The sequence below is a fragment of the Lactuca saligna genome, chromosome 8, assembly GCF_052625555.1.
Source record: "Lactuca saligna cultivar CGN05327 chromosome 8, ASM5262555v1, whole genome shotgun sequence".
Taxonomy (NCBI): Eukaryota; Viridiplantae; Streptophyta; class Magnoliopsida; order Asterales; family Asteraceae; genus Lactuca; species Lactuca saligna.
Genome location: NC_136424.1, coordinates 13355722 through 13370420, shown reverse-complemented (window position 1 = coordinate 13370420; position 14699 = coordinate 13355722). Strand labels below are relative to the sequence as shown.

At 29.2% G+C, this 14699-nt stretch overlaps 1 protein-coding gene across 1 annotated transcript; it reads right to left on the bottom strand.

The window, feature by feature from the left end:
- Positions 1 to 10265: 10265 nt before the first annotated feature.
- On the bottom strand, positions 10266 to 11342 carry LOC145009407 (zinc finger BED domain-containing protein RICESLEEPER 2-like). Its single transcript, XM_078968108.1, has 3 exons — positions 11276 to 11342; positions 11047 to 11159; positions 10266 to 10892 (listed from the first exon to the last, which is right to left on the bottom strand). Exons 1-3 carry the CDS (start codon positions 11340 to 11342, stop codon positions 10266 to 10268), a joined length of 807 nt encoding a protein of 268 aa, XP_078824234.1.
- Positions 11343 to 14699: the final 3357 nt, after the last annotated feature.

Below are 14699 nucleotides of genomic sequence, written 5' to 3'. Positions count from 1 at the left end.
ATCAAAGTTACTAATTATTCCCGCTTAACCCTAGGATATGTTTAATCTCTAGATTTAACTATTCAATGATCTTAAATAACTAGATAATAAGTTAATGCAGTTGGAGTGATCATCTAACTATACACAAGTTGAAGATAAGCAATAAGAATCAGAACTTTAATATATTACGATTTTGATCTATCAAAAACAAGTAAAAACCAACATAAATAATTCCATATAAACCGAATGATTTTTCCATTCTTCATGTCTAGATCTCTTCAATATTTGTTCTTAATCAACCTTTGCTCTTCTTAGAGTTTCTAAGAGGGTTTTGGTCATAAATAGTCGTAGGTAATCGCAACACCACCTGAAATCTGACCTAATGATCGTTTATATAATTTGCCATAATTTTGTTGCCATGTCGTGGTAAATAGCTCACCACGTCGTGGCGCCGTGTTTTTAACGTGCTCTCCAAGTTCTCCATGCAAATCATTCCTTGAAGCTTCTATGGTTGGCACATCATCATGTAGTGGCATGTATATTACCATGATGTGACAGTCACTTGATGCACGATTTCTTCCATTTGATGAATGCTTCCCATCCTTAGCTTTTAGCTTGCATTTGAGCTCCTTTTTCCACAAGAATGTCATTTCAGCTACAAAATAGATTTTTTTTGAAGATTTGGCATTGAAGCTTTGCAACTGAAAAAATCATCCCTCATTCATCTTGTGGAACTTGGTGTTTCCTAAAGATTCAAGCTTTATTGGTTTTCACCTTTAGATCTAAGAGTATTTGGAGTTTTAGTTCATTATTTGATGTTTTGGACTCTTTACTCCATGCTTGAAAAAAAAATGCAATCTTAGACTTTTCAGGATATAGGGCTTTAAATCTAGTTGGTTCAGGGTGTTCTAATGGATAAAATTGGAAACTTTATCCATTAATACATCATTTGTATCCAGATATGAGAGTTGGAAGCTTGGACTTAAGAGATTAAGTCGAAGATTAAGTGTTGAATGTAGAAAGATGGCAAAACGAATCATGAAGGTGCCAGAGCACTTTCAGGTTTTCCTAATGCACATGTGAATTGTATAAAACACGACTAATTTGTCTTGTAGTGGGTGTTAGGCCCCCATAAGAGGGGGTAAGGCACTTTTCAACCAAAAGTGTGACTTTTTGACTTTTTTACTAAGTTGGACCTTGGGTCAAACTTTAGGGTTTTGGGTCATACACTAAGGTTTGACTTTTATTTAATGTCTAAGAGGTTCGTGTGACCGACCTTTACATTGTTCCGTGCAATAGTGGTTTCAAGATTTCCATAAGGTGAGTTTTCACACTATACAAACCAATAGATAAAGCCATACTTTTTGACGTATACACTAAGAACACCAACACCTAATCCTTTGTTTTTTTGAAGATTTATCTTTAAACCCAATAATAAACTAAAAACTTTGCAAACTTTGAATAATGTTACTAATATTTTAATTCACTCACATGAAGATGAAGTCATGATTTATATTTCACAAAGAATTCGATTTACTTTTTCATAAAAATATTAAAATTTCATAGCAAATAAAATTATATATATTAATAGTTTGAAAACCCTAACTTTATCAAATGTGACTATGTGTTTGAATCAACTTATCTAATCCAATTAAATGAATTCAAATTAGTTCTAGTTTTCAAAAATATAAATATGTATTATACAAAATAAACTAAAATCCAATGCAAACCAACCAAAATACAATATAGTTAGATTTGTTTTTACAAATTTGATTTTCAAGAGTCAAACATTACAAAAAATATATAACTTTGAAATTAAGAAACTTGAATCGTCACGAATGTGTCAAGATATTATGTAGTTAACTTATTCAACTCTACGAAAAATAAAAGCAAACCGTTTAATTTGAACTAAAATGAAAAGCAAAAGCAAACAACTTAGTTTAAACTAAAATGTTCAAAAAGTATCACATAAATAACATCATAATCATTATTACGCATACAAAAAGGTGCCATGACTTGTTTATTACTTCCCCGGTTCTTGCCAATTGTGGAATCAAATAACTATCTAATGGGGTTTAAACTAGAATGATGCCTGATTTCATAGGCTGGGCCGATTCTTCTTCCTTACAGGTCACAGCTAAAAGGAAGTTTGATGTTGTGGTTTTTTTTCATGTTTTTGAGCATCTCGAACCTCCGTAATAGGTTGATTTTCTAAGTGGTGAAGTCTAAAAATGATACTTTTTTCAATGATATAGTGTCTCTTTCTTATTTTGGATTTACAATAGGCGTAAGAATTGTAAAATGCTTTTGGATCGTAAGTTACGCAACCCGAGCTTAGCTACTTTGTATTTTTCTCTAACTACTTGCTAGAGTCTTTATATATATTTACCGATAAAAAAATGGGACTATGATTGACTATTGAATTTGATGATACTGAGTTGCGAAACAATTTTATAGAGGTATTAAGGCTTGAAGGTTTTTATTTGGTCATCTTTTCAATAAAAATAAAAAACGATCACAAATAAATATTAAAACAAGTAATATATAAGCAAATACAAAATTGTTATTCAAAATTTAAATTATTCCATTCTTATTTTAATAATCAAAACCAATTCAAAACCCAACTAATAATTATGTTTTGGTACAAAGTACAAACCATTCCAAAAATATAAATATTACCATCAAGTTTAAATTCATAATCACATTTACCAACTTATGTAAACTTAACAGTAAGTCTTTGTTAACTACTGATTTTTCTTCGGTTTTCAAGTATTTTAGAATTAATAAAATATGTTATCAAATAAAACCTAAAATAAGAAGTAATTGATACTACTATTTGGTGATATGTTGGATTAAAAACAAATTAGTTTTACCAATTAAAGATACCCTCCACCTACTAGAGTTGGCAGCACAACCATCCTCCAAAGATGCTACATTTTGATGTTTGAGATTGTTTTCACTAATGACAAAAGTCAATACATTGATTTATTTTTTAAATCTAACTTTTCACCCATGCATTCATTATACCTGTATAATCAGTTTAAACTAGTTTATTATAATGTCAAATTTAATTTTTATAAAACATCCAAGCGAATTATGTCGTTGACCATTTATTATAGTGTAAAATTATGTTGATGTTGAGGGGTTTAACTAGCTCTGTCCAATTCTTAAAACCCCCAAATTGATTCCGATAGTTGAATGAGGTAATCGTACAATTTAAAACCCATTTCCCCTACGACTAGTGCTTTTAGATTGGTCCACAACATAAAGTCATAAAATCTTGATAATAGTAATTTTATTTGAAATATCAACATTCATTAAAAGCTTTGAGAAATAGATTTATTAAGGTAAGTAGCTTTTCGATTTGTTCAGATAACTATTTTTTTTTAACGTACTTTTTGAAAGTGTTCACAAATGATCATTATGACCGGTTATAACATGTTATATCCGGTCATAATGGTCATATATGAACATTTCAAAAAAATTGGTTACCTAGATATGTAAAAAAAAATAGTTACCCAGATGTAAACACACTGAAAATATAAGAGTAAATTTCACGAATAGTCTCTATGGTTTGGGTAATTTGTGCGTTTGATCTCTAACTTATTTTTTAACTCGGATGATAACTAGTGTTTATTTTTGTTGTGCTTTTGGTTCATGTTTTACCGCAAAAGACTATTGTGTCATTTTTAATTAATTTTCTTATTTTTTTATATATTTAAAAAAAATTAAGAAACCTCACATATCTGTATCTCATCATCCTAAATCTGAAATCATATTTGGGAAATTTAAGTTGGGTCCTATGAGTCACCATCTCATATATTATCTCCTCAACATCTATTTCTTTTCCATCTTTAGTGACATCGACGTCTTCATCATCTCTTCTTTTTTCGGACCTTCAACTCCGGCGAATCAACACTACAACCATTCTATTGGGTTGTGGTGATGAAAAATTCAATGAAGAGATAATGGGTTGTGGGTGAGGAGATACATATATGTGAAGTCTATTAATTTTTTTAAATATATAAAAAAATAAATACATAAAAAAAAAGTAATTAAGAAATAAATTAAAAATGACATAATAGTCTTTTGAGGTAAGACAATGACAAAACACACAACAAAAATAACCAGTAGGCATCATCCGAGTTAACAAATAAGTTAGAGAGCAAACGTGCAAATTACCTAAACCATAGGGACCATACATGTAATTTACCCTTACCTTTGGTTTGTTCACATCTAGATAATTATATTTTTTTTATACATGATGAAATTTTTGGAAGTGTTCGCATATGACCATTATAACCGATAACCTGCTATAACTGATCATAATTATCATATGTAAACACTTTCAAAAAATTTGTTATCTAAATGTGTATAAAAATATAATTACCTAGATATAAACAAACAAAAGAATTAATTATCTTAATAACGATATTTCCTAAAAAGCTTTAATTGGTTTTCAAATATCTCGTCAAAGTTAAATTTTATAATATTTAAGATAATTATAATTGCTGGCCCACTCTCAACTTGTGGGTTTGGTACCACATAATGTCAACTGGTTCACTTTGAAAAGAAAACTGTACACATGTGATCAACCTAAAAACACACAAAAAGTATTTCTTGAAATTTAAGCAATTAAAAACATATTTTAACATTAGTAAAGAGTAAATGATAATGTAATATTATCTTATAGTGCTGATTTTAGTAAATATTTAAGATATGATTAATTTAAAATAATACTTAAGTTATATATAAAAAAATCATCACAAGGGTGAAGAAAAATTAATTTTAACTTAATTATTAGTTTGTTACAATTTTAAATATTGTTTTGAAATTATTTTGTTAATTTATGACAACTTTGTAAAACCAAAAAAGTTCTTTCTGAAATTATATATAGTGTCCATACTAGTGTGCTTATGTAAATTGTTAATAGACATTTAGATGTTTGGTTAATACTAACTATGTATCAATTGGAATAATTCATATTTTAGACAATATTAATTCCTATAACTGAGTTCTATAAATTTTATATTGTTAATGACAAATGAAAATGCATATTTTTTAGGACCAAATATTTCATTCCAAAAATGAAATGAAATTGATTGTTACTTTTCAATGTCATTTTCAGTAGATCCGACAATAAGTCGATTTAGATAGAATTTTGGATTAAACTTCTTTATTCGTTACGTTGAAAATATTAATCCAATTTAGATCAATCGGATTGAGAGTTTCAATTCAACCCAACCTGCATGGTGAATATGATGTCAAACCAACATGCAACTTGTTTATTTATTATTTTCCAACTAAACATGTTCCATAAATGGCTTGAGCATGAATTGACCTATTTAGATTTTATAATATTAAAAAAAAAAATTAGTATGCCTTAAATAAGTTACAAACTTCAATAATTTTTTAAAGCTTAAGAAAATATAATCACAAACACATAAATTGTTCCAATAACATTGAAAATTATTAATTTTTAAGGGTGTGTTTGGCAAAAGTAGTTGTTAACTGGAAGCGGGTAGCGGTTAGCTGGTAGCTAGTAGCGGGAAGCTGAAACTTTTATTTGTTATATGAATGTTTGGCAAAAGTAGCTGAAAGCTTTTGAGATATATAAAATTACATAAAAGGACAATTGATTATATATATATATATATATATATATATATATATATATATATATATATATATATATATATATATATATATATATATATATATATTTAAGGGTAATTCTGGAAGTTGATTTCAAAAGCTCCGGAGCGTTTTGTTAAAAGCTACATGAAGTAGCTTTTAGAACCGGAACGTTTTGTTAAAACTAAAATCCAAACGCTCGTACTGCCAAACGAAGCTTTTTGTTTAAACTAGAGCGTTTTGTCAAAAACTAAAAGCTAGAAGGTCTCAAACGCTTCCAAAAGCTCTGTGCCAAAACTTCTTCAACGTGATGACTTTTCATAGCTTCTCAAACTGTGATTCCATTTTTTATATAGAAACAAATAAAATTAATTTAACATATTAGTTGTATAATGATACAAATAAAATAAATAAGATGTTAGAACATAACAAACTGAACTAGACAGGATAATAATCAAATGTGATTAGGGTTCATGAATAGACTAGACATGATAATAATTAAATGTGATTAGGGTTCACGAATAGATATTTTATGAAAGATGAAAGTTTAGAAGATAGAATTATGATTTTCTTTTTTAGATAAAACTAACAATATTATTTTTTATAATTAAATAGTAATGATGGATATTAACTTTTATATATATATATATATATATATATAGAGTGTAAAATTCTAATGAGATCAATATCTATTTTGAGATCATATGATCAAATTTCAAGCCCTTAAATTAGAAAGGTGTACCATTAAAATAAAATCCACATAACACTAAATCGATTCCCTCACCACTCTTCTACATCTTAGTTACTAATCGTAGGGTAATACTGGTATGAAAAGAATTCATCCTAAAAATCAAATTGGTTCCCCAAATCAAATCGTTCCCCCAAATCAGTGTATTGGGTCAATCAGCATCATATTTGTTTGTTGCAATCATTCTTTGATTTTCTTTAAGTGAAAATCAAATTACAGTGTGAAAATAATCACATTCAACAAACTATGAAGACGTTTGTTGTTTTCTTTCTCAATGCAACCTAACTCGATCTAACCTAATTATTTTCATGCGACTTCCTTCCTCCTCTTTTTCTAGTTCATCGACAAATTTCCACCAACAAATTAAGCGCCCAATTGTCTTCCAACCTAGTTTTGACTTCTGGATCTGGTTCTTTAGTTATGTTCTACATTGACTGAACTTCATTAGTTCTTTACTTGATTAGCTTAGCTTTCTAGTTTTTCTCTTTATTCTCGTTGTTTCTTTCTACTAGTTCAAGGAATGGATGATTTTCAAAACTTGAATGCAAAATATTAGAGTTTTGGAATATGCATGCAAGGTGTTCGAGGAAATGTCACAAAGAGATTTATCGGAGTAAATATTTTGTTTGAACAAGAAGATTTACATTATCTAAACTACTATATGTTAGATATTGAATATGTGAATGGAGATCCTCGATAACCAGAACAAGATGAGGGAGATAATAAAAAAAAAATGAACTTTTGCATCAATAAAGCAACAAAATAGCAAAAAAGAAAGACTTAAAATTAATATAATTACAACATCAGTAGGAACAATGTGTTGAAGGGAACATCAATGTAGACTTTAAAAAAATAGATGCAATCCATATGTTTATAATTCTTTGTGTCATTTGTAATTGAGATCGCAACACTTTAGTACACATATGTGTACAAACAGAAATGTGCATGTATGCAAAAACAAAAACATGTGTGTGCACACAGGCACACACAAAGATATATATGTGTGCGCACAAACATAAATATGCATACATGCACAAACAAAAATGAGAATATGTGTGTACAAACAAAAATATGTTTGTATACACAAACATAATGATGCGTTTATGCACGAAGAGAAATATGCATATGTGCACATCACAAATATGCACAATTGTGTTTGTACATATATGCACGCTAGAGAACTTTTTTCGACTTAGAAAAAAATCATAATAAGCTAAGACGTTTCTATAAAAGGTGAATTATTGACAAATTTTCAAAAGGAGAAAAAAAACTTTTTTTCTTGAGTGATTTGCTTATGTGCACACTTTATGTGTAGAAACACAAATGTGCATATATACACATTACCAATATAGACATATAAAAAACATAAAAAAAAATTATATAGCAATATGGATGACTATTTATAGAGGACAGAGAATTAAAAATTTTTTAATTTTTTTTTTCCGATAAAAAATAACATTAAAAAATTCGAAAAATGAAAAAAAATAAATTAAGTGGATTTATTATAATCTAATACCCGTGCGTTAAATTAACTATGGTACAACCCTTTAAATTAGTGGTTCAAATTTGATCCTAATGATCTAAAAAAATAGTGACCTCACTGGATTTTCCATATATATATATATATATATATATATATATATATATATATATATATATATATATATATATATATATATATATATATATATATATATATAGGGGTGTTGATCGGGTAAATTTTTCGGTTTCGGGTAATGGGTCAGGTAAGGGTAATATGGGTATTGCCTTTTTTTTATTTATTTTTTATTTTTTAATTTTTTAATGGCACCTAACAATAAATGTAATGAAATAAGTATGTCGTGCTAAATTTTGAACATTAAATTTTTTTACTCAATAATATTTGAGATATCAAGTATTCGTTTAACAATTTAATTAAATCTAATAAGATGTTAAAAAACAAATACTTAAAGAAATAATAACAACCAAAGTCTCCAATTTAAATTACTTGATATCAATGTATATGCATGTATTTTGCATTTACCAAAAAAAGCACACGTTTTAAATCTAGAAAACATAGAAAACCATTACATAGTATGAAAATAATAACATGTCAAGTTCCAAAAGACATTCATAAATATACTCGTCTTCTTCCACCTACTCGTTCTTCTTGCACCTTCACTACTTCAGTTTGCCCAATTCTATATAAAAAAGTCAAATAATCTTACATACTTATAAAGCTTGTATTTTCCCTTGATTGTCATGCATTTGAAACCCCCACAATAATTTGCTAAAACCTCATGCATTTGAAACCCCCAAACCTTTTCACCTTCTTAATAATTAATCACACATAATTTATGGTAATTCATATGAGATAATAATTTGCTAAAACCTCATGCATTTGTATGGTATTAGAACATGTTTGAGTTTTTGGGTTTTAGACTTTAATAAATGGGTAATCCGTTTGATTCGTTGGATTTGAAGCTATCTTATTCGAATTACCCAAAACAAGAGATAAATTAATAATATATGCTCATGCATGTTTTGTACAAGCCCCAATCAAAATACAATATATAATGATCATACAATTAAGTGTCTTTTATTCCATTTTTGGCTTTATAACAAAAGTTTGTTTACATGGCGAAAAAAGAAAACTTGAAGATGAATATTTAGGTTGGATGTTTATATAAGATTTGTTTTAAATATATAATATAAATATAAATACACAAATGTGTGTCAAATACAACCCATCACAAATTTAATGTTATAAACTACAATATAACTCAAAGTGGTTTTCCAAATATAATGTTTATACTATAATATAATATAACATATTAGAAGAATACCATATAGTAGACGAATCCCACATAGTTAGGATCATATAGTAGATGAATCCCACATATTAGAAGAATACCATATTAGTTGCATAGATACTATATTATAATTATATTTCATTTAAAATATGTTAGGGTCATTTGGTTATTATATTATTGTATCAGGCACTATAGTCTCATATATTTTGAATAACTCTTACAAAAATGATGTCTGTAATTTGAATATAACGTAATATTTTATGATATTTATTGAATGATATTATCTTCGATTGAACACTTTTTAATTGGAATCAACTTTATTATAGTTAAAAATTTTGGCTCCGTTTTTTCTTTTCATTAGTTATAGAATATGATTTTAATATTAACTTAAAATATGTCACTATCTTAAAATAGATTGAGAATGAGATTTTTTATATTTACTTAAAATACGGCACAATTTTCTATTCAATAGTAAAACTAACAAAAGTCGTTAAATATATATTTTTATGAGGTTCAACATAAATAGACGACCACAAAAGAGAATCTATATCTAATCAATCATCAACTAATTACATTAGATATTAATATGTACATAAAAATTACATTTAAAATTTTAAACTAATAGTAAAAAAATTTCATTATTTATTATGATAAAAAATCTGTAAATCAAAAAATATACATGCTATTTAATCGCATACAAGTTTTATATATGACTTATTCACAATACATTAAACCATATTAAACCATATTCAACTACATAATTATCCCACTGCGCAACGCGCGGGCATTCGCCTAGTGTTAGTATTAAAAGCAAAAGATATTAAATTTACAATAACTAAAATAATGAATGATAAACAATTACCTTTGTCAATTTGTTGATTTTCTTCCCAATCTTTTTCATAATCGATTGTGTCACTTATGCTACCCCAAATCCAATCTTGTGTATAAATTAAATTTTCAACAATCTTAGGAGTCAAAGAACTCCTAAACGGATCCAACACCCTCCCACTAGTGCTAAAAACGGATTCTGAAGCTACGGTTGAGACGGGAATGACAAACACATCTCTTGCCATCAATAATAGAATCGGGAATCTTGGACTATTAACTTTCCATCAATCTAGAATACTTAACATTTCTGAGTCGTCTTCAACTCTTTCTTCCAAATACTTTTCTAACTCCCTAATTGATTCAACTATGTTCGTCTTCATCTTTTCTCTTAGTTTATTTCTCAATGGGGGATTAGGTGCCATAAAATCTGGGTTTTGGCGTTTCCCTAGTATCGATGATGAAGTGGTAGACTCGGCAGTACTTGAATTAGAACTTGGAGAATGAATTCTAATATAATCATTATATAATTCATACATAGAATCCATGATATATTTCTTTTTGGCCTCCACCCCCTTTTCTCCATAACAATCCTCAAATAGTATAACCAAATACTTTACTTTGTTCCTCAGATCAAGAATCAAAGCAAAGTAGAGCAATAAATTCATTTTTTCTATGTCACCAAAATACTTATCAAACTTCAATTTCATGGCCAATGCAATATCACAAAGACTAGAATCGGAAATAGCATCATCCAAGAGCGTACGAATGGAATATATATCTTCAATGCATGTGTTTGATGTCACATAAAGTGTCACGAAAATCCTCAAAGTAACATCATGAAAAGGTTTTAAAAAATGACATACATTCCTAACCCTTTCCCAATCGCTTGATGAAGGTATCGAAAAACCCGCCTTTTAAATTCCGTACCGAAAATCAAATTCCTCAAGATCATATCTCTCAAAAGTTTTTTTCATAAGCTTGGGAAATTTCCAACATATGGTAAGTGGAGTTCCATCTTGTTGGCACATCTCTCTTCAAATGTTTTCTTATACCGAGATTAGCAACCTTAGCAAACTCGGTAAACTTATGAATTCTAGAAGGCGATTGCCTAATCCATTTAACCGCCCATCGAACTATCTGAACCGCCTTATCAACTTTTTTTATGCCATCTTGCACCACTAAATTTAAAATGTGGGCAACACATAGAATGTGAATCCAATTCCCATTTAGAAGACACTTGTTGGAGTTTTGAAAACTTTTTTTTTCTAGAAGTCAATTGTCACATCATTCGCACTTGCATTGTCAACAGAAATTGTGAAAACGTTTTCTATTTCCCACTCCATTAAACATTTCTCAACCATTTTTCCAATACCAATCCTACAATGACTTTATTGAGACGAAAAACACAATTTTTTTTTTTGCAATTTCCATTCGTTATCAATAAAGTGGGCGGTGAGACACATATAACATGATTGTTGTTTAGAAGTCCACGTATCGATGGTCAAACATATTCTACCAACATTTTTTTTAATAAAGTTGCGAATTTTTTCTTTTTCGTCTACAAACAATTGGTAGACATTCATTGTGCTTGTACTTCTACAAGGAACTTTAAACAATGGTTGAGTAACACTATTGTAATACCTAAAGCCCGCACCTTCTAAAAAGCTAAAAGGAAGTTCGTCAACTACCAACATGTGAGCTAGAGCTTTCCGACTCTCATTTTAATCAAATTTCCAAGATGACAATTTGTTTTCATCACCATATTGGAAAGCTAGTTGTTTTTGTCCACCATTAAGTTTATCCAAATAAGCTTTACATCTAGTTAAATGATATCCTAGATTTTTGGTCCTATAAACACCCGATTCGCACTTGTAATTCCCGCCACCACAATGCTTACATTTGCATTTTTGAACACCATTTTCGTCCTTATACCTTTAAAATTCTTTCCAAACTTTCGATCTTGGGTTTAATTCTTTAGTTTTTTTCTCTTATTCTTGTGGAACTTGATCATTGATTGGGTTGTCAACTTCAATCGTCTCATCTTCTACTTCAATATAATCATCCGTTGTTGCCATCTAAAACAAGAAGAAAAAAAACATATTAGAAAATAGCAATAAACAATATAGTAGAAATGTGAGCAACAAACATATTATATTATTTTTAAATTATGTGTTTTAAACATCATAAGATGTTTAATTCTTTACTGCTTATTATTTCCATTTCCTTTACTGCTTATTATTTCCATTTCATTTACTGCTAATCATATGTTTAATTCTTTAGGATTTCAAATCCTTGAAAGTTATATGACAGGTTCCACTTACTTTTTTTTTTAATAAGAATCTGTCAAACCAAAGTATCATAACGAATGTACCAACAGTAAGTAGAGTAATGTAAGCGGTTTTCAATTAACCTTATACCTTTTCATATTAAAAAAACTTGTGTTTGTCACAGACAACCTTTAACACGGTATGGACTTTATTAAAAAAACATGGTATATGCAAAAAACCAAAATACTTCGAAATACATTTGTACATTAACCATGATATTTATCCAAACACTGTATGAAAAAGAACAATATAAGCTGTTATCCCAAGTTAGTCTAAGATATGAAACCTTATACTTTTGACTTCCAGCCTTAATCATATGCAATATTCATCAATTTATTATTACTTATAATACGTGATTTAAATATAGGGATAATGATTTGTAAGGTTAACCAATTATAGCTTTTGTTCATATCACTCAACTTAGTTTTGTGCTTAATATACCAAAAACCTATAGAATTTGTTAAAAAAACACCAATGTGACCGGACCGGTTTAATAACTTATAAAATGTTCTGTTGACTCTCTATCTATTATTTCACCTGTAATTAGATTGTATCAGTTCATTTATAAGTGAAAAGACATAATTTCCCTTGTAACCCTTTTGATAGTGGGAGTTGTACATTGTGCATCGGTATATGTACAGTGAAGTTGCTTTCTGCTTTTCTATGTCATGTTAACTGCAGTTTGAAGTATTTGTAAGTTTGATAATAAGATGATGGATTAAGAAAGCATATTGCAATCGTCATAGAGCAATAGAAAAAAGTTGATATCTTTTTGTAAAAGAAAAAAATGATTTCAGAGGCCCAGGGTTCTTTATGAGAAAAGCAACATCAATTTATGAACATCAAGTAACGATTCCAGATAAACAAAAACAAAAAAATAACGATTCCAGATTTCAAACAATAGTAGGTCAAATTGCAACATGTATGAAGAGTATCAAGTAAAGGGATGAAATTTAACTGTAAAATAAAAGCAATTGGTGGTTATCACTTACATTCAAGCCAAGTGATTTTTGCTTGGAGGTGACGAGTGACGAGGATACTGCGACGCTACGAGGCTGTGACCGGCGAGGCGACGAGAATGAAATAGAACGAGTGTTTTTCCACGAGAAAATAGAACGAAGGAGGCAGGGAGCTGGGAATGGGACGAACACGGAATGAAATAATGAATCACTCAATCACCGATAATAATAAAAGATATTGGGCCATTTTTTGATTAATAAATTTTCGGGTAATCGGGTATACCCGAAACCCAAAACATTTACCTTTTACCCAACCCGAAAAATAATTGGGTTACCCAAATACCCGAACAAATTTACCCGATACCCGAAAAAATCGGCCGGGTAATTCGGGTAACGGGTATTTTTGACAGGGATATATATATATATATATATATATATATATATATATATATATATATATATATATATGGGAGATCCATTGAGATCACTAATTTTTTTAAACCATTAGGATGAAATCTCAACCATTAACTAAAACGGTATACCTTACTAGATTGGATGCATATGTACCATATTATAACAAAATCCACTTTATTTACTTTTTTGTTTTTTCAAATTTTAGAAATCTAACTTTCTCCCTTATATATGCATCTTTTAGCACGTTTTCTCGTTATTTTCATATATGCATCTTTTAGCACGTTTTCTCGTTATTTTCTTATAAAAAGCTAACTTTCCTCATTGTATTGCTATAAATTGTGTATGTCTTATTATATTCATAAAATGGCCCGTACTACTCACTTTTGCTATGATTTTCATGGTAAATTAGAGTGGGATGAGAATATGACATTTTGACGATGCGTTCTATGAAACATTAAAGCTTAATTGGAGTTGGGAACTGAAGATTGATGTTGAGGAATGACTAGAAGCTGCTTTAATTGAGGAATTATGATCAATCTATGAGAAAAAGACAAAAAACAATCGTGCTTCCTCATAAAACACGATCGTGTTAGTGCTTTGAGGTTTTATGTAACATCCCAAAAATCAGAGTAAATTTTTTCATTTTTGAACATAAATCCATAAATCCACAAGTTACAAAACATGTTTTACAAATCATAATAAATCGAAATATCGAATCAGATTATTAATTAACATAAACTGCGGGATGATGTGTACAATCACGCCTTTGCTTTTCCCCGCTAATCACAACTACCTGAAACATTGAAATCCAAATTGTAAGCCAAAGCTTAGTGAGCTTCCTAAAATACCCCACAACACAAACAAATACAGATACAATACAAGCATTCACACATGGTTTTTTAGTCGTCAACCTCAACCCAATCATACCGGGTTTGTTGGTTTACAACATAGAGCAGTAAAACCTCAACCCAACAATCCAGGGTTTGTTGACACGTGGCCTCAACCCAACAATCTAGGT

Excerpts from the sequence above, each read along its gene's own strand:
- LOC145009407 (XM_078968108.1), bottom strand. The coding sequence starts at position 11,342 with ATGGTTGAGAAATGTTTAATGGAGTGGGAAATAGAAAACGTTTTCACA. Across the intron at positions 11,160-11,275 it reads AATTTCTGTTGACAATGCAA|TGGTGCAAGATGGCATAAAA; the intron begins GTGCGAATGATG and ends TTTTAAATTTAG. Across the intron at positions 10,893-11,046 it reads AGTTTACCGAGTTTGCTAAG|GCGGGTTTTTCGATACCTTC; the intron begins GTTGCTAATCTC and ends GGAATTTAAAAG.